The 23,943-nt window shown below is 48.1% G+C and overlaps 1 protein-coding gene across 1 annotated transcript; it reads left to right on the forward strand.

Moving 5' to 3' along the window:
- The first annotated feature begins 7,713 nt into the window (after positions 1-7,713).
- On the forward strand, positions 7,714-19,360 carry Cln6 (CLN6 transmembrane ER protein). The gene is made up of 7 exons (XM_051197709.1): positions 7,714-7,806; positions 12,435-12,549; positions 14,132-14,230; positions 15,070-15,258; positions 15,812-15,867; positions 17,398-17,520; positions 18,032-19,360. The coding sequence occupies exons 1-7, from the start codon at positions 7,733-7,735 to the stop codon at positions 18,300-18,302; spliced, it is 927 nt and encodes a 308-aa protein (XP_051053666.1). The 5' UTR covers positions 7,714-7,732; the 3' UTR covers positions 18,303-19,360.
- Positions 19,361-23,943: the final 4,583 nt, after the last annotated feature.

The raw sequence follows: 23,943 nt of genomic DNA on the forward strand, positions 1-23,943 counted from the left end.
AACTACAAGTCCATCCCCCTACTTGGTTTCTGCCTTTGCAGGAGTTGGCATGGACATTTCCCTCAAGCAAACCCAGCCTTTCCTTGTCTCTCCTGCCTATACTCTTGCTTTTTTTTTTTTTTTTTTTTTTTCCCTTATTTTAGCGGTTGCTCATGTTTTTGAGGTAAGAGCTCAGGCTGGCCGGGGACTCAGCAATGTAAAAAGCTATTCTCTCCTTCTCCAAGTCTGTTTGTTATAGGGAACAACCCTCGTTCATCACACCGGTAAAGACTGAACATCTAGGAAGCCGGCTTTCTCTCTTACTACACTGAGGATTAAACCCAGAGCATTGCACTAAAACCACACCGCTTCCCCACCCTCCTCCTCTAGCTAACGTGTTGTTTATATGTTTATGTGTCTGTCTGGTGCATGTGACTATAGAGATCAGAGGTCAAAGTTGGGTATTTTTCTCTATCACTAGGGGGGGGGGAGTCCCCCATGTGAACAGAGGCTGGCCCTCAAGCCCCAGAGACCCTCCTGTCACTGTGCCCTCACTGTTGAAATAACAAGTGTGTGCCTCCATGCCCTGTGGGGTTTTTGTTGTTTGTTTTAACCTGGATTGGAGGTGTCACACTCAGCCCCTCATACTTCTGTGGTAAGCACTTTGCTGACTGAGCTATATCATCAATCCACCTAGGCTAATTCTTAGAAGAATGATTCACAAACTGGCCTGGTGTTCCAAGTCCTGGGTTTGAGGCAGGAAGATTGTGAGCTCAAGCCTCCTGGGTTATACAACCAAATGTTCTTTCAAAAGAAGAAGGAGGAAGAGGAAGAGAAGGAAGAGGAAGAAGAAGAATTCTAGGTCTCCTCTAGACCTAGAAAAATAATCACATTGTTTAACAGAAAAACAAAACAGAAACAAGAAAATGGAGAAACAATTCAAGTTAATCCCAGCACTTGGGTGGCAGAGGCAAGAGGATCTTTGGGTTCCAGGCCAGCCTGCTCTACAGAGTGGGTTCCAGGACAGCCAGGGCTACACAGAGGAACACTGTCTGTAAAAACAAACAAACAAACAAAACCCAACAAGAAACTGTTCGAGTATTTGGCTCTGGCAAAAAGGTCCTTGAGTTTTTTTAAAAAAAAAAAAAAATCATAGTCGAGCATCCCTAACCTGACTATCTGGGTCCAGAAAGGGTTTAAGCTCTGATGTGATGTCACTAATGGGAAATTAAAAATGTGACCTTGTGTGTATGTGCCATAATCAAAATATAGGTGCACTAACATTCCCATGTATAATTACCATCAGTTTATGTAAATACATGAATGAAACACAACTGAATTGTGAGTTCAGACTTGAATCTCATCTTCAAAATATCACATTACATATATGCAAATATATATATTTTTAAAAATGTGAAACCATCAGGTATGTGACCTGTAAATCCTGAAACATGTTATTTGGGGAAAGCCCTGACTCTTACTGTGAACTGGTCCAGAGACAGCAAAACCCTGATAAAAGAGGGAGAGTAAGAGGTCACAACCCAGAGTGGTGGCAAGATGGCAACTTTGTGGCCAGGCATGGTGGCAAATGCCTTTACCCCAGCACTTGAGAGGCAGAGGCAGCAGATCTCAGAACTCCAGCCTACATACTGAAGCCAGTCCAGCCTAGTATGAGACTCAAAATCTCAGGAAATCTCTATTCAGTTTTCATAAGGAGGACAAAACCATTAGAGTTCTTCTCCTGACACTTTCTAAAAGCACACAAAACATTTATGATTAAATATTCACTGTTAACTACTGCTAACCCATTAGTTTGAAGTTGTAATAAAGATATAGTAGGAAGGGGTATAGGTCAGTGGTAGAGCACCTGGCTAGCAGCTGTAAGGTCCCAGATTCCATCCCTACTACACACACCCAGAGAGAGAGAGAGAGAGAGAGAGAGAGAGAGAGAGAGAGACTGGGGAAAAGAGAAAGAAGGAGGGAGATCTGTTGCATTACATTAAAAATACACTGGAGGGATGGCTCAGCAGTTAAGAGCACCGATTGCTCTTCCAGAGGAGCTGGGTTCAATTCCTGCATGGCAGCTCACAACTGTCTGTAACTCCAACATCTGACACCCTCATGTAGGCAAAACATCATACATGTAGGCAAAATATCAATGCACATAAAATAAAAAAGAAATACATTTTTAAAAATCCTGTCACAAGGGCTGGAGAAATAGATGGCTCAGTGGTTGAGAGCCTTTGTTGCCCTTGTGGAGGGCCTGCATTGTTTCTAGCACCCACATTGTGGCTCACAACTGTTTGCAGCTACAGTTCTGGGGGGTCTACTGCCTTCTTCTGACTTCTATGGGCATTATGTACACACATGGGCAAAAAAATTCATAAATGATTTTTAAAAAACTTACAATAGTAAATATTTTTTTTAAAAAATCTGTTGTATCAGTGTAGTGGCACATACATTTAATTCCAGCACTCAGGAGGCAGAGGCAGAGGCAGGTGGGCCTTTGTAAGTTTCAGGACAGCTTGGTCAATATAATATAACATAATATTACAGAGAATTCCAGACTATCCAGAGTTAAACAGTGAGATTCTGTATTTAAAAAAAAAATCAGAGAAGCTGGGTGTGGTTTTATAAATCTGTAATCCGGGAACTCCAGAGGAGGAGCCAGAAGGATCAGGAATTCAAGGCCATCCTCCACTGCAAGTTTGAGGAGGCCAGTCTAAGATATGTGAGATCATATCTTACAAGAAAAGGTAGTGCAACACCTTTAATCCCAGCATGCAGGAGGCAGAGGCAGGCAGATGTCCATGAGTTCAAGGCTAGCCTGGTCTACATAGCAAGTTCCAAACCAGTCAAGGATACATACCGAGAACCTGTTTGAAAACAACAAAGTAGGAAGAGGAGGGGGTCCTTGGGAGATGGCTCAATCTGTAAAGTGCCTGTCACTCAAGCATGAGGAACTGCATTCAGATTTCTAGGAGCCATGTAAAAACCAGGTGTGACAGCTCAGGCCTGTAGCCCCCGCATTGCACCAGGGAACAAGAGACTAGGTGAATCTTTGAAGCTCTTTGGCCAGCCAGCCTAGCCCATTGATGAGCTGCAGGCTTAATAAGAGACACTGGCTCGCTCACACCATAAAGGTGAAGGGTGGTGGAGGGAAGACACCTAACTTAGACCTCAGCCTTCCCACAAGCACGTGGACTTGCAGGGACACACACACACACCAAAAATACAGCTCACATTACACAAAATAAAATAGAAGAGGGAGAAAGGAAGGGAAGGAAGGAAATACTGGCCTGTGTGTGCCTCATTCTGGTGTAGTTCAACAGATGCTTATTGATTACCAGATACCTGAGAAATGCCTCTGGCTTATTGTCTAGCTGGGAAGAAGGAACCAGTTTTGCCTCCTGGACCCATTAAGAATTATGACTAGCTTATTAGTTGGTTGGGGATCTTGTATCCAAGCCAATGAATAGTTAATTTAACTCCAACAAGTAGGGTTTTCTACACAACTGGAAAGTTAATTCCCAGGTCATCATACATTATGCATAGATTGCTTTGGCCTAATTCTTTGGCACTGAAGCCCATCCCAAGAAGATCAGGTAAGACAAGGGAGTGTGAGAGACAGGAATGGAGGTCAGTGACCCTGTTTAGAGCTTCTTGAACTGCTGGCACGAGAAGCCCCTGGGCCAAAGGAGGTCAGCCCTCACTTTGGCTTTCCAGCCGTCTGATTATGCTACAGTCTGTCGCCCACTGCTCTGAATTTAAGATATAATCTGTCCCTCTTGCCTCCTGCAAGATAGGGCATCTCAGGTTTTCAAGATTATATATCACTTGAGTTGGTTTAGGTAATTTGGAAAACAAAAATTTCTTAGAAAGTAAAATATAAGTTGGCACATGACCCAGCCATCCCATCTCTAGGTATTTAACTAGCATCTGGCCACACAAAGCCTGGCACCTGATGCGTTCCTGGCAGCCTTCTGAAATAGCCCCAGACAAAAACAACTCAAGGGAACTCACAGTTGCGTGGATTAACTTGCAGTGGTACATCCAAGGAATGGTGTCTACTCCCTCCCAAGAGCAACTGAACTCCTAACACAAGCATGGCTGAGTCTCAAAACTAAGTGAAAAACTCCGACAGAAAATTCTGAGCCATTTCATGAAGTTTAGGAAAAGGTGAAACTATGATAACCGAGGGCGGGCAGATGTGGCCTGAGACTGTAAAGTATGGTGGAGGCAGGAGGATCAGGGTTCAGGGTCACCCTCGACTGCAGAGCAAGTCTGAGAGTTTTAGCAAAACGACCTAAGTAAATAAATACTGGCTGCAGTCGGCATTGGAAAGGACTAGGAAACTCGGCTCAAGGAAAAGCCTATCTCTGCTCTGAATAATCCGTAAGGGCTCCTCTACAGTCTTTGATTGCTGGACACAGAAACTTATGTTCTGAGAACTGAGGCCATTTGCTCTTCTGGTGTACAGGAATCATGTCCCTAGAAAGTCACAGCAAGATCCTGAAGATGAATGCCCCTCAGTGTCCAGGGGTTGGCACTCACTTCGCCCTCCACAGCATACTTCCATGACATTTAAGAGCTAAAGGAGATAGTGTTCTTCAGGGGGGCTGATGGGACGGGAAAGAACAGGCCTGTAAATCCCTGTGTTCATGCAGGAAAGCCTGCCCTGGCAGCTTGCTCTCCTCCCCTTCCCCTCGGGGGCGTCTGCTCCTTCAGGAAGAATGCCAATTTTTTGGTATTTAAGTAATTGGAGGATTAAATGGGTCACATGCTCCCGACTCTATACAGCCTTATCCTCTGATGGCTGGAAGCATGATACATCTGGGTGCTTCAGCCCCCCTCCCTTTGCAGACCAGCAACATGCAAAGCCACAGAGAGGGAAAGAGATTGGGGTCAGAGTGGGAAGGCTGGCATCAATCTGCAGATCAGATTCCTGGGAATTAAGCTGAAGACCAGGATTCGATGCTGCTATTGGCTGACCTTGAACATGTTACTTCAGCTCAGAATGTTAGCTTAATTTGCTTCCAAATCAGGACATCACCTGCTCTCGTTTTGGCATAGGCAAAATAAAAGAGATTTTAAAAAAAGAAAAAAAGAAAGAAAGGAAGGAAGAAAGAGAAAGAAAGAAAGAAAGAAAGAAAGAAAGAAAGGAAAACACTAGAGGAGGGCTGGGGATGGAGTTGCCTAGCTTCAGAGAGTCTTGAAACTGAGCAAAGTGAATAGCATTCAGCTGGTAGAGACAAGAACATCAAAAGTTTAAGGTCATCCTTAGCTATATAGTAAGATTGAGACTACCCTGATTTACATAAGACCCTCTTTAAAAAAAAAAGGATAGTAAGGAAATAAAATAAAGAAAAATAAAAGTGCATTGAAACAAATGTACCACCCACTACAGTTGGCATAGTACGAACCTAGGTGTGGTTTGTGGACTGAGGTAGAAATGACCTCGAGGCAGGTAGCCCCAGCCTCCTATGGTCAAGCAGTCCATGCAGGTCTGACTAAAGCAAGGAAGAATAATCTCAATAAAACTCTCTAGAAAAAAAACAAAAAAGGGATTACCCCCCCATACCATAGAAGATGCCCTCAGAGTGGAGAGATAAAAATAACCAGCCCAGCGCCTGGGCAGACAACTCATTCAGCACGGTGGTACTGCATGAGGATGAAGACCAGGGTTTCCATCCCCGGCCTCCACTTGAAAAGCCAGGTGTATGGGGCACATTTGTCATCTACTGCTGGAAAAGAGACAGGTAGATGCCCAATGCTCATTGGCTAGCTAGTCTAGCCAAACTGATAAGCTCCAGGCCCAATGAGATAACCTGTCTCCAAAAATAAGAGACAGAGCAGCAGAGATACCAATGAAGACCTCTGGCCTCCACATGCACCTGCCTGTACATGTGCACATTCTCCAAGCTCACTTTCTCCCTCTCACTCTCTCTCTCTCTCCCTCCTTCCCTCCCCCTCTCTCCAACTGTGCCAGATGGTCTGCAAAGGGCTCGTGTATTCCTTTACCCACCATATCCTAATGCTGTAAATGAAATAGCTTTTCCCTTGTTACAGATAAGTAAACTGAGGCTGGGAGGGGTTGGGAAATTTATTCCAGCCACAGCTAGACTGGAACTCAAGTAGTATACCTGGTAAGTGCTTCTTATGTTTAGTTTTTGTTCTCTTTTCTCATAGGGACATTGTCTCCTTAGGTTCCAGATGCCATCTGCCAGGCTCCGACATGCTGCCTGAGCTCCAGATCCATGGGTCCTGCAGCATCCTGACCCAACCCAAGCTTCATGTATCCAAAGGTGACACCTCATCCACCCTGTACTTGCTCCAACCCACTTCCGAAGGAAGACTGCCCCATCCACTTAGACACAGAACATGGTCACATCTAAACTCCCCTCTCCCCTTACAGGCATACATCCAGTTAGAGAGGACACCTCCCACACCACTCCTCATGCCCCACCTCCCTCCATCCACCATTACTATCACAGTCCAGAACCCTCATTAGAACTTGGTACCCTACAGGCTGCACCAGAATTCTTCATCTCCCGTTCGGCCTCTTCTCACCCACCTGGACTCTGTGGATGGGCTACATCTAAAATGCAGATACATGCTAGTCTCCTGCCAGTATCCTCAGCTGCTTTCTGTGGTTCTCGTGGATGGAGGGGATCCAATCTAAACCTGTCCCTTCCCTACCTCAGCCTCTGTCACTCTTTCCCTGATAAATGTGGCTCCAACAGAACTTGCCATTCCTCCAGATACCAGCCAGTCTCTGGACAGGGGATATGTGTGTGTGTGTGTGGGGGGGGGGTATGAGGGTAGGTGGAGTGGGTGGATGGGCATTCTGGCTAGTCCCTGCCTGGAGCTCTTTCCCACCTCCAGCTCACGCTTCCCTGCCAGCTGAGAAGCTCAAAGTCCTTCCTGTGAGGCCTGTGGCCTTACTGCCTCCATGTCTACATATAACTCTGGGTATTTCCTCCATCATCATCACTGACTACATACAGGAGTACTTCCAAATGGGGCTCATGGGTTCCTCCTTGAACAGAACCTACAACAAAGTTGTTCACACATTTGAATGACAGAGAAGTGTGGGTCTTTCCCCAAGCCAAAGTGACAAAGCCAGAACTGGAACCTAGACCATCCTCACTGCACCCCAATTAAACCCAACTAAGAAAAATTCTCTGCTTTGGGGGACCCTACCCTCTATACCCATCAAAACACATAGTTGATAGTTTATTGAGCAGTCTTTAATTCGAGGAAGGAGGGTTCCCAGCACAGCTTGAAGAACTCAAATACCCTAGGCCTTCTGATCATTCTTGGATCCCCAGTTCACCTCTGTCCAGTGCCTCTAGCCAGGCAAAGCAAGCTTCCTTCCTGTAGAAATGCAGAGAACCCAGAAACACACACACACACTCTCTCTCTCTCTCTCTCTCTCTCTCTCTCTCTCTCTCTCTCTCTCCCCAATGAAGATCACCCTTCCCCTGCATTTTCTCCCTCCTCTTTCCCTCCATCCTCTCTTCTTCCTCCTTCTGTGTTGTGCTCCCCTACTGCCCCCCAACCCGCCTCCCACGTCCCTCACCAGCTTCCTCTCCCTTCCCTATCTAAGTCCCTCCCCATCCTCCACCCTTTCTACCGGTCCCTCCCTTGCTCTTTCCTCCTCCTCCAGCTCCTCCCCTCGTCGTCCACCCCTCCTCCCCGTCGCCCGCGCAGTCGTCTCTCCTCCAGGAAGGCGATGCCGAGCTGAACTGCCATGGAGGCGGCGGCGCGGAGGCGGCAGCTCCCGGGAGCAGCGAGCGGCCCCGGTGCCACGTTCGTGCAAGCCAGGTGCGCGCGGGGCCCCCAGAGTTTGAAAAAGCTCGCCAGGGTCAGGGGAATCGAGCTGCTCGGAGGTCACCCCGGCCAGCTCTGCTGAGTCCCTGCACCACTTCCAAGTTTGCAGAAGCCTCCTGCTCTGGGCAAGACTGTGACTCTGCTCTGACTCTGGAGGCTCAGGGGCCCAGGAAAGTGAGCCAGTAACCGGGGACAGCGGGAAGTGGCTTGCTCCCATTCTGAATGAGGGGGTGATATTTGGGCTTTATAAGGCTGGGCGGGGCAGAGCCAGAGGCACAAAACCCGCCCTTTGATATTTCAAAACCTCCAGTCTGCCTCTATCCCCTTCATTGGCCATAAACATTCCCCGCGTGTCACCCGTGTTGATTAAACGCTGTACCAGGCGGGAAACGGGAAAGTCGGTGCCCACGCAGCTAATCCTAGAGGGCTTTCTGGAGGAGTTGAGCAGTGCAGGCCTTTTGGTGACTGTCTTTAATCCCAGCACTCAGGAGGTAGGGACAGGTTTCGGGGGTGGGGGGCAGGAGGGGTAGACTAGTCAGTAGTGTCTGCGTAGTACACTGGAAGCCCTAGGTTCAATGCCCAGCACCGCAGAAACTGAACATGGTAGCCAGTGGAAGACTGAGGAAAGGCAAGAAGTGTACTGGTGCTGGACAAGCCACAGCTAAGAGAAAATGACAGGGGGCTGGACTGACTTCGAAGTGCCCTAAATGCCCCTGAGTTAGACCAGAAGGCCCTAGAGTGGAAACTTTGAGGAGGTGGGAACACTCCTGAAAAGGAGGCTGCTCACCGATTAAGCAGTAAGCCCATGCTTTTCTCATCCTAAATGACCTGTTAAAAGTGTATACCCATGTCCCATAGGTACCAAAGAGCCATGGGAGAGTATTGAGCACTAGTATGCTCCATGTTCATTTTCAGAAGTTCCTGGTGTGATTTGGGATGGTGGGGGAAGTTTGGGGGGCTGGGCTGAGGTTAGCTCCCTTAAGTTTGCCTTTTGACTTGGAAGCCAATTTTCTGAGCATGTGCAGTCGCGTGCCTGGTAATATTTCTTTCTACCTGGTGGTCATCCTGTAGGATTTCTGTGGCTTAGTAACACAGCAGCCATCTTAGATTGTATATCTGCTCTATCATGTTTGCACTAGGATAGATTTGCCTGTAGGCACATTATTGAGCAACATGTCAATCCACGGCCCATTTACTCTTCTAAGTGTTACTTACTCATCTTGACTGATAAGGTAGGTCCAGAGCAAGCTAAGGAGCCTGATCAGAATGAGGGTCAGACTGTTTTACTGACCAGAAATGTTCCCCAAGTTCAGGTGGCATTCAGTAAGCACCTCTAGTATGCCCTATGCTGCCCACAGCACTCAGGAATTCAAATTATCTTCCTACATGTTATCTGTGGATTACTTCTAAACATTGGAAGTCAGTATACAGTGTTTATAATATGTAAGCTGTTTTTCTGTTGTTTTGAGACAGAGTCTTTATTATGTAGCTCTGTCTGTCCTGGAGCTCACTCTGTAGACCAGGCTGGCCTGGAACTCACAGAGATCTGCCTGCCTCTGCCTCCTGAGTGTCGGGATTAAAGGTGTGTGCCACCATAACATGGCTCTTGGTTAGTTTTCCTTTTCGTCTTGCTTTTGTTTGTCGGCATTTCCTCATTTTTCATTAAAAGCCTCAGTATCATCATGTCCCCCATTTCACTGTCCTTTATAAGAACCCAGAGTCAGCCTTATTCTATCCCCACTCACAGTTCCAGGTGCTTCTCCAGACAAGCAGTCTTCTTTCTTACTGCCCGGGGTTGCAGATGCCCCTGTTCGATGCTGGCTTCCCAGCTGTCTGGTGTCGGTTTCCCTGTGTGGTAGACTTGGGAAGCTGTGGAGGGGAGCAGGAGCAAGGGCTGGGCTTGCTTCAGGTTACCTGCCATTGGGCTTTCACTGCTGTCCACAGTTCTGCCCAACATTGCTCCTGATGGGGACCTAGGGCCAGCATGGCTTGGGGGCTCAGCCTGGAAAGTCTGGAATCAGGAACTTGGGACACACTTGAGTTCATTCATCCTCAGGGCAGGAGTTTGGGTGTTGAGGGGAGATACCGTTACCCTGTGTGATCTGCCTTCACAGTCAGAGAGCCCCAACAGAAGAAAACCATTTAGATGTCTATCAGTCTTCTGTTTACTTACTGCTGGTAAAGCAAGGCGCGTTCACACACACACACACACACACACACACACACACACACACACACACACAGAGGGAGAGAGATAACTGCAGAGCACAGTGGGGATTCTGAAAATCCGTGTTTATCAGCCCTGATTCCTAAGCTGGTACCTTCCCTTTACTACCTGTTTCCTCTACCTGTCCTACTAAGCTAGGCTGGACTAATGTCAGAGTTCCCATGGGTGGAAGTGCTTTCTAGAAGAGAAGAAGAAATTGCTACTGAGCCTCTAGTATGAACCAGTAAATTCTAGAAGCATGCACCAAGTGCCTCCCTTCCCCTTGCCTTTCAAAACTTCTTTATTCTTTATACTAAACATGACACCTCTGTCTGAGTTGGAAGTTTCAGACTAAAAGCACGGAGGGCACTCGCCTCCTCCCTCCAAATCCTTCATCACTCACTGCTTGTCTGAGGCCTGTCCTGACGATCATAAAGAGGAAGAAACAAACGGACTCTACTGGAGTGCTATTGCTGAACTCTGAGCAGTGTGCATAGCTAACAGGAATATCTGCCCTGTCAGGTCTGGCTACAGCCCCTACGATCCCTCCCTCATAAACCTGGGACATGTGCAGTGTGATCTCTCCTCCTGCCACAGGCCTTTCCCTCCTGCTCACATGCAGCTCTTCTTCCTGGTTAAAAGTGCCCATACCTGCCTTTCTGTAGGTTCTGCTTATTGTTTCTGTCTACACTGATCCTTTTCTAGTTTGACCTCAAATGCCAGCTGGCTTCTTATAGTAATACATAGTAATCAGTAACCTATCATAATCAGGAGAGTAAGTGGTAAAGACCCAAGCTTGAGTTCAGTGCTAGGCAGAACTCCTCCATTTTGGTGTCAGTCAGTGTGAGCTCAGTAGCCCCAGCAAAAGAGAAGATACCAGTTCATATGTCGGAGGCAGCCTGCCATGTGACACATGCACACTTTTTGTGCATGTATACATACACACACACACACACACACACACACACACACCACACACACACACACACACACACACACACACCCTTTCTTTGGGGCCCCTTCTTTTTTTTCTTGGCCTCAGTATCTTCATCTACAAGCAGTAGCAGCAGACAGTTTCTGCCTCTGATGCCACTGCCTGGGATTAGTCTAGACGATACAGGTAAAGTCATCACATCATGCATAGTTGTTGATCAGTGTGTGGTGGAATTGGGGGATAGGAAAGCTGTGTTGACTTGGGGAAAGCTGCCTCTACCTGCCTTGCCTTCCATAGGACCACAGATCCCCAAGGGCCTGCCTCCTTGGCCCCAGTGGCTTGATCTGTCAACTCATCTTTGGGATTAGCATCAGCTAATTTGCTGAGAAGTCCAGAAAATTATGAAAGTCAACACTGACAGAGGACCATCTTTATGGTGCTGCTCAGCTCACATGTTCCTTTAGGGGATGGCTATGGAACAGGGGCCATTATGATGGTTTTAAGGCAGTCTGAGTCAGGGACAGAGCTGACGACTCAGGGATCTGTGTCTGGTCTGGCCACACATACGGGATAACGAGGCTCCTCTCATCTTAGAGGTTAGTAGTGTCTTGTCTCTGGATAGTAAGCATACTGTAGGGGGACTTAGACTCTAATGAGGAGGTTGGAGAGTTGGGGGAACCTTAATACTGTCTCCTTTTGGACTGCTGATGTGGCTTTGTGGGGTAAGGCACCCACTAAGCCTGAAGACCTGGGTTTGATCCCAGGACCCACTTGGTGGAAAAGAGAGCAGCTTTGAACAAAGTCTTTTAACCTCCATATGCATGGCAGGGCATGTATGCATGCTCACACACTCAAATAATTATTGGGATTGTATTTAAATAGTGAATTAATTATTATTATTTGCCATAGGGTTTCTCTTCGTAGCCCTGGCTGTTTCTGGAACTCACTCTGTTGATTTGCTGCCCCTCCCCCCAGATTAAAAGCATGTACCAATACCACCAGGCTGTTTCTATTATAAAAAAAAAAAAAGGTCTTCCCTCCGGTGATTCTAAACTCATGTGCATTCATAGAGTTGCACATACATGTCTCTTAAAAAAATTAATGCATAACAAATAAAGAAATGAGCTCACTCAAGCAGATAGCTACCACATGGTTCCTGGGGGATCATGAGTGCTTCATGAAGGTTGTCTGCTGCTGTCCATCATTATGCTTGATATTTTTCATTCATCTTTCATGCTTTGCCTAGTTTTATTTCTCCACCATTTTATAATGAAAGTTTGACAGTTACTTCACCTGTGGGTCAGTTTCTTCCTGAGTCACAGGGTAGTTAGGACAACTGAAATCCTCTATCCTCTTGATCAGCCTCTGGGCTTCCTTTCCCTAGATAACATGTATGTCCCCTTCAAGTGCCTAGACCTCTTGGTCTTGCTCTTGGGTTGGTGGCGAGGGGAGAGGGCTGACTCTAGTTTTGCTCCTTGCCAGGCATGGCTCCGTAAAGGCCGAGGAGACAGACCGCACGGCTCCCTTCCACTTTGACCTCTGGTTCTACTTCACAGTGCAGAACTGGGTCCTCGACTTTGGCCGCCCCATTGCCATGGTAAGTGTGAGGCTGAGTCCTGTGAGCATTGAGGGGACTTAATGTGATTTCCATTTGCTGAGTGACCTTACAGACATCACGTCTTAGGGAGAACTCAGAGGCCTTTCCGTTCGGTAGCGGTGTGTCTGGTTACTCTTGCAAGTGAGAGAGCCTGGGTGGGTTCCAACAGCCATCCCGTGAGGTAGAACATAGCTGTTGTCATCCCTCATTGTCTTACAGTACTGTCATCTGGAGGTGAAGCCCATCAGCTGAATTTGCATATTGTAACTGACCAAAAATAAAGTCACTTCCAAGTAATGAGAATAATCTGTAGAAGTCCCCAAATACAGAAGGGTTAGACTTTCCTGAGGGCAGGGGCATACTCTTCTACTCCTTTCTCTGTATGTAAGCATATATAGAAATTCCTCTTTTCTTTTCCTAACCAAAAGGAGATTTTTGTTTTATATCTTATATTCTGCACCTTGATTGTTTTACATTAGAAGAGATCTCCATAGCAGTGTTTCTGAACCTATGGGTTGCAACCCCTTTGGCAAATCTCTACCTTCAAATATGATTCATTATGATTCATAACAGTAGCAAAATTTAGTTATTAAGTAGCAACAGAAATAATTTTATGGTTGGGGTCAACAGAACATGAAGAGCTGTATTAAAGGGTCACAGCATTAGAAAGGTTGAGAACCATGGCTCTATAGCAATATATGCAAACTGCTGTTTCTATTACTTAACCTTCCCTAGTAAACATGTATTATAATGACCTGTCTGAACTACATGGTCAGACCCTGTCACAAGACAAGACAAACCAAACTGCTAAACTCTTCCAGCAAAGTGGCAGGTTACAAAATTAACATAGCCTTCCTCTGTACCAGATACAAACAGATTGAGAAAGAAACCAGGGAAAAAGCCCATTCACAGGGGCCTGAAAACTAAAACAAAATACCTTGAAATGCACCTACTCAAGGACATGAAAGACCTACACAGTGAAAAGTTCAGAAGGTGATTTGCTCTCCCCACTCAGCGGAATAAAAACCATGTAAATATGGTAGAATGTTAAAAGAAAAAGAACCTTTTTCAAATTAGGAAAGATTTTAAACTGTAAATGTGTTTTGTCCTAAAATAAAGGATTAAATAAAATAGCTGGGTAGTGGTGGCGCATCCTTTAATCCCAGCATTCACTTTGTGAGTTCAAGCCAGCCTGGTCTACAGAGGGAGTTCCAGGACAAGCTCCAAAGCTACAGAGAAACCCTGTCTCAAAAAGATCCGTAAATAAATAAATAAATGATTAAATAAAATATGAAATAGTTAAAAAAAATACTATTGTGAAGAATACTATTTTGTAGCAGTGCTAAGATACTCCTTGGGTTTCTATGTACCAAATATGACTAGGAACAGTCCATTTACTGTCTACAGAACTCAGTTTCTCTCTCTCTCTGAGAGTCCCTTTGGCTTAGGGCTTCCAATAGAGCACAGAAGAGTTCAGTGTGTGTGTGTGTGTGTGTGTGTGTGTGTGTGTGTGTGTGTGTGTAGGGGGGGCTGGTGTCCAGTGGCCTCAGGCCTTCCTGAGAACGAATGCCCTCTTTCCTAGTTGGTGTTCCCACTCCAGTGGTTTCCGCTCAACAAGCCAAGTGTTGGGGACTACTTCCACATGGCCTACAATGTCATCACACCCTTCCTTCTGCTCAAGGTACAGACTGGCCTACCTCCTTCCCATCCTCTCTGCTCTCTCTCCTCTCCCTTCCTCCCTCCCTCCCCTCCCTCTCCCTCTCCCTCTCCCTCTCCCTCTCCCTCTCCCTCTCTCTCTCTCTCTCTCTCTCTCTCACACGCGCGCGCGCGCGCGCGCGCGCACGCACACACACACACACACACACTTCATGAGCTGATGAACTGGTTCAGTGGGTCAGGGTGCTTGCTGCTAAGCCTGACAACCTGCATTTCATCCCATATCATAAGAAATGAGTTCACAAATTGTCCTCTGAGCTTTACATGTGTACCTACATAAATATACTCACAGAATAAATAAATAGGTGAATGTTTCTTTAAAAATTTAAAAATGAAAAAAACATTTCAAACCTCTAAAAGTTGGAGAAGCATCACCTCAGGACAGTTTGTGTTTTGGAACACCCACCCCTATTTTGGACTCCCTGATATCTTCTGTTTGCTAGGGACCTCCCACTCAAAAACCAGATCCCTGCAGCATGCTGGCCCACCCAAGACATACAGGGGACACCCTGGGGTAGTGGAAGAGTCTGACCTCACCAGGACTCCTCCCTTGAAGGTCTGGTCACTTCTAACATTGTCCACACCCCCTACCTTCATCTGATCTTCCTAAAGAGGAAGGGTGTCCTTCAGCAGACCCTGCTGGATTTACACCATACCATGATCGATCTGGAGCTAGTCTGTACTACGAAACCTACAACTCCCAGAGGGACTTTCTATACCACTTTTCTGAGGGAAGGGAGGCAGAGGTTTTCACACATTGTAACGGAGTCAGGGGCATGCCGTGAACCTCATTCTGAACCTCAGCTCATTGAACGGTCTCCTCGCACGCTGCCGAGATCTATAATCTACGTCAGCATCATCACTTTCATCATGGGAGCCAGCATTCACCTGGTGGGCGACTCCGTCAACCATCGCCTGCTCTTCAGTGGGTACCAGCACCACCTGTCCGTCAGAGAGAACCCCATCATCAAGAATCTCAAGCCAGAGACGCTGGTGAGGCTGCCCCCCCCGACCCACTCTAGCAAGGCTGCCCTACTAGGTCCTGTTCTTGTCTAAAGAGGCTCCCCTGCCAGTCACTGTCTCATGTAGTCCAGGCTGACCACAAATTCTATAAGTAGCCAAGGATGACCTTGAACTCCTGATCCTCCTGCCTTTGCCTCATGCAGCTAAGTGAGGGCACTGTTGCCTACCTGAATCAGTATTCTCCTACATTGTAAAGGGAGTCAGTATCTGGATGTGGGGTGCATGTCTGAAACTACAGCACTCAGGAGGGAAAGAGAAGAGGGTTGCTACAAGTTCAAGACAAGCCTGGTTTAAATAGCCAGACTATGTAAGAAGAAGAGAAAGGGAGGAAGGGAGGGGGAATGAATGAATTTAAAAAATGAGAGAAAGAAAGTGGTACAGTGACTGGTTCCCAGTGGCCCCTGAGGTTCCCTAGGGAGGGAATGAGAATGGTGTGTGGGAGGTGTTGAAAGAGGCGGGAGTGGGCAGCAGCGTGGCCTCAGGTCCCTGCCCCACTCACTCTGCTACCCCTGTGCCTTCTCAGATCGACTCCTTTGAGCTGCTCTACTACTATGACGAGTACCTGGGCCACTCCATGTGGTGAGTGAGGGGCTGACTATGTTCCATCCAGGGCTCAGGCACCAGGATATTGGACAAAGCTCCCTGGATCCCAGCCTCTGTATTGAGTGGAGCATCTGGAACAGAATTACCTTCTCAGCGAAGGCACTAAGAATGGGACCCCTGGTCAGGATGTAGGAAGACCCAGCTAACTTTTGATTGGCCCTAAGGGGACTCTTAGAGCCTGCTCCTTACCTGAAGTTCCCAGCGTAGCCACTAGAGGGCAGAAAGCAGGTGTTTGTCCATCTTAGCCATGGCTGAGCCCTTTTGGGGAGGGAGGACTGTAGCCTGATAAATACACACACTGGAATCTAGTGACTAGATAGCTGTGGGTGAAATGCAGAAGACAGATGGGGATGTAGGAAATTGAGAAGAGCCAGTAAGGCCAGGTTTAGGTGGCACAATTTGTGTTCCCCATCTTAGAATCCCAGGGGAATATCACCACCAGCAGCAGCAGCACTACCACCCTCAGGGAAATCTCAGAAATGTGGGGTCAGAACCAGAGATTCAGAGCTCAAATGAGGAAGTTTCCTCTGCCACCCCCATCCTACACTGCAAAAACTAAAGCCCGAGGGGAAGAGATAAGAACAGTTGTCAACTGGGAGGTGATGGGCTAGCCCTGCATCTGGTGCCTCATCAGTACTGTGGAACTTCCCACAACACGTGCCCCACACTGGTGTCTGTGGGGCTGTCTGAGCTTATGGAGGTGATCCTCCTGGTTTGGAGGGCGCTAGAGGACCTCTGTGCAGACCTCATGCCAGCTTTTCCTGACTCCTCCCACGGGAAGGGAGGAGGGAAGAGGGACAGGCCTAGGAATTCCGGAGAGGTTGGAGGAATGCACTGAGTATTGGAGGGTGGGGGTGTCACATGACAGAAAAGGTTTTGTGTATGAGACCATGAGAGAGAGACAGAGTGTGTGCATGAGTGTGTGTGTGTGTGTGTGTGTGTGTGTGTGTGTGTGTGTGTATTGGAAGGAGAGGGAGCCCTTGTGTGGGGAGGAGAGAAGCCATACTCTTGGATGAGGTGGGGACTGTTGGCTGAGTATGAATGAAGAGTTCCACATCCCTCCTTGCGACCTCCCAGAACGATGTTCTCTGACCTCAGCCTTGCTGGGTATCAGTGTGGCACTGGGCCTACTGATGTCTAAGGCACATGGGTGAGACAGAGCCCCAAATCGCCTCATCTCCATGTGGAATGAGGGACAGAGTGGGGACCAGGTCCAGAGAGGGAAGTCAGGCAGGTGTGGTTGCCATGGAACCCAGGCCCTTCACCTCAGTATTTAACACAAGGAGCCCAGGGCCCTCTACATAAACCTCACCTTTTGGTTTCTGTTCTTATCTGGATTCAAGGGAATGAAAGGCTGAATGTAGAGGCGTGTGCACGACCCATGCCAAGGGTTTTATAAACCATGAGGTGACACCCTATGTGACAATGCAAGGGTGACATAAATGTGACAAAGATGATGGGGACTCCCCCGGTCAGCCTTTCACAGCTACTGCCTCTCCATCGCAGGTACATTCCCTTCTTCCTCATCCTCTTCATGTACTTCAGTGGCTGTTTTACTACCGCCAAGGCTGAGAGCCACATGCCAGGGCCTGCCCTGCTCCTGGTGGTGCCCAGTGGTCTGTACTATTGGTGAGTGGACACTGACATTTAGGGGGGGACAAAGGGTGCAGGCACTGAATGAGCCACCACAGGAAAATCCACACATAAGCAGTACTGGTGTGATGACCCATCTCTGTAATCCTAGCACTTGGGAGGTAGAGGCAGGATGTTATATTTTATTATTACTACAACTACTACTTACTATTATTATTATTTTGAAACAGAGTCTACGTAACCTTAGCTGTCCTGGAACTAACTATGTAGATTAGGCTGGCCTCAAACTCACAAAGATCTGCCTGCTTCTGCCTTCATAGTGCTGAGATTAAAGGTGTACAACACCATGTCCAGCTATCCAGAGTATTATTATACCACTTAAAGTCAAAGTAGTATGATACCTCTGTGCTGTAGTTTAGATTGTCCTGGCACATTGGGTCCTCTGATTGACTAGGAGGGCAGCCTAGTACTTGGGCCAGAGGAATACTGGGCAGGATGGTGTTGCCATGGTAACCACTTCACTTTTACACCTGTCTTCTTTCTCCAGGTACCTGGTCACCGAGGGCCAGATCTTCATTCTCTTTATCTTCACCTTCTTTGCCATGCTGGCTCTCGTCTTGCACCAGAAGCGCAGGCTCCTCTTCCTGGACAGCAACGGCCTCTTCCTCTTCTATTCCTTCGCCCTCACCCTCTCACTGGTGGCTCTGTGGGTTGCTTGGCTGTGGAATGACCCTGTACTCAGAAAGAAGTACCCTGGCGTCATCTACGTCCCTGAGCCATGGGCCTTCTACACGCTCCATGTCAGCAGTCAGCACTGAGTCTCCCTGGGCGTAACAGGCTATGGCATTTGTGCATATGTGCATTTGTGCACTGCACAGGGACTGACATTGTTCATTGTTGAGAGACGCAGCTGTTTTGGTCAGGGTTGGTTTTTTGTTTGTTGCTTTGGACTTAAGATGGAATTTAGTTTGGGAAAGTATATGAAGGCCAAGATCCTGGTCCCTGCCCTCCCTCCCCTGAATTTCACTACTACTAGAGATAACATTCCTATCTCTCAGGACTGGGTTGGCCTTATGGAAATGTCTTCTGGTGGCCATGCAGGTGAGGGCTGGGCAGGGCAGAAGCAGGAGGCTCTGCCACCCACTCAGAAGCTGGATCACCCTGAAGCCACCTGCCTCCAGACCTAAAGGACACAACTTCTGTCCTTTGAACACAGTATTTCCATCTCTGGGCTTCCTTTGTCCTAGAGGGCTCCATGCTCCCCAAGTGGCTCTGGACTGGATGTTACTGGTTACCCTGGGACAGCCTTAGTAAGGCCTCAGCAAGGAAGAGTGCTTCTGTCTGTTACCGTGTCCCCACGCTCAGCCTAGTGGGCTATGCTCCTCCCACTCTTATCCAGCCTCGAACCCCACTCACAAGCTGCTGAGAACCCAGTCTCCAGGGAGCCAGAGGCCCAGCTCCAGGTCGGTATCAGCTGAACTCTGGAAACCAGCCTGGGTTTTGAACTACATGGAAGACAGAGATCTCAAGTCCTTGTTTTATAGATTCCTGAGACCCATTGTAAGGGTCTGGGATGTTACAAATCTCTCTCTCAAGACATCACATCTCAACTTGAATCTCTCACTGCCTGCCTGGTGCCTTTGTTCCCAGCATGGTGACTCCTGCCTGTCCCCAACCCACCTCCTCCCAGGCCTCAGATACAGGTCTCCCTCACAGCACTGCCCTGTGCTGTGAGTCTTGGGGACATTCCTACTATGCATTCTTTTCTGTTGCTCTCAGGGAACACTGGGCCTGATTCTTCTCTTTTGTTGTGATCTTTCTATAGGCTGGCCCATGCTGGGCCGCGAGAGGTCTGAATAAAGGCAGTGTGGCCTGGCCTGGCTGGTGGCCGTTTCTACCTTTGGGAGTGGTGAGGAGGCAGGAGGGAGTTCTGGACTGAGGGAAAGACTGTATGGTCCGGAGCCTAGGCTGCAGGGTACAAGGCTTTCTCTTGAAGCAGACCTTGCGGGGCCCTTTCTCACTCCCACTCCCTGCCTCATCTGCCTACCCCCTAGAGCAGTGGTTCTCAACCATCACGAAGCTTATTTCTCATCTGCCTACCACCTAGAGCAGTGGTTCTCAACCATCAGGAAGCTTATTTCTCATCTGCCTACCACCTAGAGCAGTGGTTCTCAACCATCAGGAAGCTTATTTCTCATTGTCTTAGGAACTGAGACACCACTCGGCAAAATGACAGTTATGAAGTAGCAGCAAAAATAATGTTATGGTTGGTGTCACCACAGCATGAGAAATTGTATTAAAGGGTCACAGCGCTAGGAAGACTGAGATCCACTGATTTAGCTACCTGGGGCTGTGGGCAGTCGATAGCGTGTTCCTCGGGGAGCCTAGGTCAGTGAGGGGAAGTACAGCACCTCACCTGTCACTGAGGGTGTCCCACCAGTTGTCCCCTGTGCTAGGAGGCAGTGGGAAGCTACTTTGTAGGAGGTGGCCCTGGCCCTGAGCCGTGGGCAAGGTGACTACGCTCTTGGAGCCTGGGCTCTTGGTGGCCAAAGTTCTGAGCCTGGCCACACCTCACCAGAGACATGGGTAAGGTTACCACAAGTCAGAGTGGGGAACGTGGCTCCACCCATGCGTCTGTCCACTCAGCCATCCAGCACATCCCTTGCCTACCTCCAGGATGCTGCTATTTCAAGACTATCATCAGAAGGTCTAAACAGCTGTCTCAAGCAGGGACAGGCCTGGCTTGTGGAGCCTGAAGACTGCATTTTGGCGAGTGCTTAGTAAGAAAAGATTGGGAAGGTGGGCAGTGTAGGCCAGAGGAAAACCTCAGGTGCCCTTTAGGAACACTGTCTACCTTGTTTTTGAGACATGGTCTCTTTCATTGGCCTGGAACTTGCCCATTAGGCTAGCTCACTGGCCAGTGGTCTCCAGGGGTCCAGCACTCTCTACCTCCCCAGGCCTAGAGTACAAACATGTGTCATGCCTGCCCTTATGTGGGCTCTGAGGTTAGAATGCAGATCCTTGTGCTTGAAAAGCAAGTGCTTTACCAACTGAACCATCTCCTTGGCCCTAAGGAAACATTTAAAAATATTTACTAAATAGAGTATTTAGGAATAGCAAGTTCCTGGAGCCCTGGACCTCTGTGTGCCTCTTGGGCAGTTGATGAGGGATGTCATCACCCTGGAAAGCCATGTGGATGGCATCTACTTGGATTTCTACCAGAGTACACTATGTTGTGGGGGAAACCAGAAACTGGAGATGGACCCTGCAGGCAACTGATGTGGGCTCCCTTGGGGACCACCACTCCAGGCCCTGGCTACCCAGTGTGATCCCAGACTGGAGCTTCAGCTTCCTTTGGAAAGGAGGCATCTTGACACCTCCCACCCAGGTTGTACCTCGTGGGAGCCATGAGACCAGTTCCTTGCTGCCCAGGTACAAGTGTGCAGACCATGTGAGTCTGCAAGGCAGCTGTCATGGTACTGTGAATATGATGGCTGAGAATAGCAGGTGTTTAGTTATCTGCTCAGTTCTGAGGGGGGCGCTGTTGACAGCGCTGTGTTCTCAGGGCTCTAGCGGATGCTTCTCTGCAGCTTCCAGCCTGTGCTGGAACCCAGGCTATCCCAGGTGTTCTGGGCTGTGGGCCCATTAGTCATGGCTCTCCCCATGTGGTGTCTGATTGCCCTCCTCAAGTTAGGGGAATCAGTGCCCTACTCACTCTGAATGACCTCATCTCAGTTATACCCACAGATGCTACTTCAGATGGAGTCCTGTAGGCTCCAGGTGGACACTAGTCTAGGAGAGGCTGGAAACAAGGCACATGTGATGGAGGTGGGGAGAGCAGAGGCAGACGGCTGCTTCTTGCCCTTCCAGACTTTACCCAGCAGGCACACAGGAAGCCTGCCAAGACACTCTCCTGGGGTGGGGGTTAGGGCTAAGACCAACTATAAGTGACAGGGGTCCTTGGCTAGGAGAATTAGGAGGAACACAGCTCCATAAGAAAGTAGCATCCCTTTCAAGGGTAGGATTTAGGGAGGCAGGGCTGAGGTCAGGAACTCAGTCTCCTGTAGTACAGGCTGGCTTTGAACTCAGTAGCCCAGGGTGGCACTGAACTTCTGATTCTCCTGCCTTTACCCTCTTTCTAAAGTTACAGGTATGGTTTATGCAGTGCTGTGGATAGAACCCAGGGCTTGAAGGCTAGACAAATGTTCTACCAACTGAACTTTATCCTGAACCCTGACCCCCACATAACCTTTCTAAGACATTCCCCACAGGCTCTTCTGTGGCTCTGGTTGGCATCCTTGTAGACAAAGAAGCCTAAGTAGGGAGAAGGTGCCACTTGCCTGAAGCCCCTTCCACAGGGAGGGGGCTTAGTCCACAGAGTGGTAAAAAGAGAAGGATCCAACAGAAGTTGATGATGCCTAGTGGAGGTGTAATCCCCTAGCCAGGAGGGCCACATTTCAAGAATAAAGTGGATAAACTCAGTCCCAAGTGGTACTGGAGTGTTTTTCTGTTTCTCTTAACATGCAGAGTACTGTGGAATCTGGTAGGCATATGCCATGAGCCACGTGCAGCCACAGCTCTGGAGCAGGAGCTTTGAACCAACTGAAACAGCATATGAGACAGGGTGTGGCTGCAAATACCTGATGTGTACCTGGGAGGTGGAGGGAAGAGGATCAAGAGTTCCAAGTCATCCTCGATTATACAGTGAGCTTGAGGGCAGCCTGGGCAATGAGATCTGCCTCCAAACATCAACAAATGTTTGGAGAGATAACTCAGTGAGCACTCACTGTTTGCAGAGGACCTGAATTTGGTTCCCAGCATCTACATAGGGTGGCTCACAACTGCCTATAACTCCAGCTTTGGGGGGCTCTGACATCCACTCCTGGCCTCTGTGGGCTCCTGTACTCACATGTACAGACATGCAAACATACACATAATTAAAAGTATATTTTAAAAAGTGCATTTCTGGCTGGATGGTGATGGCAGCACATGCCTTTAATCCCAGTACTCAGGAGACAGAGACGGGTGGATCTCTGTGAGTTCGAGGCCAGCCTGGTCTACAGACTGAGTTCCAAGACAGGCTTCAAAGCTACACAGAGAAACCCTGTCTTAAAGCCCTCACCTCTCCCATAAAAAAAAGTGCTTTTCTGTCTGGTGGTAGTCATCAGGTGAATCAAGGTGGATACATATGCATACGAGTATAAGAACAGTGATTCTCAACCTTTGGATTGTGAACCCTTTGGGAGTCCTATGATTTTTTCACAAGGGTCACATATTAAATATCCTACATAATTAGATATTTACATTATGATCCATAACACTAGCAAAATTACAGTTATGAAATACCAATGAAAATAATTTTATGGCTAGGGTCACCACAACATGAGGAATTGTACAAAAGGGTCACTACATTAGAAAGGGTAAGAACGACTGGTCTAGAGGAAGACGAGGTCTGACAATGCACTTTCTTAGGGGTACGCTGCTAGCTGTATCCCCAACTCTGTGCCACGAAGGGCTCCCTACCCCACCTGGCCAGGTAAGACAACAGGCTGCTTAAGGAAGCTAAGCGAAATTACACCAGATGCCGAACTTCATGTTCACAAGGGAGACTGCAAACCCCCAGCTCTGTAGAGGCAAGCCAGGCCATCGTGGTGTTAACCAGCGAAAGACTGTCCAGTCTTCAGTCTGGAGGGAGCTGGACTCTACCGTGGGTGGAGCTTTTAGAGTCTTACTGGGTGGAAATATTCACATATAAATTCTTTGAGGTTCTCAATGTCCATAAGTTACCAGAACAAATCCTGACACCTAGCAGATCACCAAACTAGGAAGTACATAAGCACCAGGAGATGTGTGGACTGCCATCTGCTGGCCACAGAATTGTGGTCTCTGAAAAGGTTACAAAGTTCCCACTCTCACCACACAGAGAAAGCTTAAAACTCTCCAACTCTGTTAACGATGACATAATATTTGTAAAATCATGCTAATAACTGACTTAGGACAGTCTCATATGTCACACCCCTGAAACAAAAAATTTCTGCCTGTCAAAGTCCTGCCTACTTCCCTTACTCTCTCAAAGCCATTGAGGTGAACCCTCCAGCCTTCCCACACCATACCTACCCCATAGAGTTCAATCCGAACCTCAAGATTCTCAAGTCTAAGAGCATGAAGAGATCAATCAGGAGGAACATGGTCAGGACCAGAGGGGGTCCTGTGTCCACGCACCCTCACACAAGTTGGTGGGAGACCCCCTCTCTGGCACTTGCAGCTTTTGGCAGCCCCCATTAGCTCCCTGTGTAGTGCACAGCCTGGGTGGCCACACAATAACTAACAACTGGGCCAGTCTGGATTTAGCACCTTGCAGGGAAACCAGCCACCAGGTAGAATGAGGGAAGGAGACTTCCAAACCAGTGAGGGCTCAGTGGCAGTTCTGGAAGTCACCCATATCGCCCTGTCTCTCAG

Source organism: Phodopus roborovskii, unplaced genomic scaffold (genome assembly GCF_943737965.1).
Source record: "Phodopus roborovskii unplaced genomic scaffold, PHOROB, whole genome shotgun sequence".
NCBI lineage: Eukaryota > Metazoa > Chordata > Mammalia > Rodentia > Cricetidae > Phodopus > Phodopus roborovskii.

Excerpts from the sequence above, each read along its gene's own strand:
- Cln6 (XM_051197709.1), top strand. The coding sequence starts at position 7,733 with ATGGAGGCGGCGGCGCGGAGGCGGCAGCTCCCGGGAGCAGCGAGCGGC. Across the intron at positions 14,231-15,069 it reads CACCCTTCCTTCTGCTCAAG|CTCATTGAACGGTCTCCTCG; the intron begins GTACAGACTGGC and ends TCTGAACCTCAG. Across the intron at positions 15,868-17,397 it reads TACCTGGGCCACTCCATGTG|GTACATTCCCTTCTTCCTCA; the intron begins GTGAGTGAGGGG and ends TCTCCATCGCAG.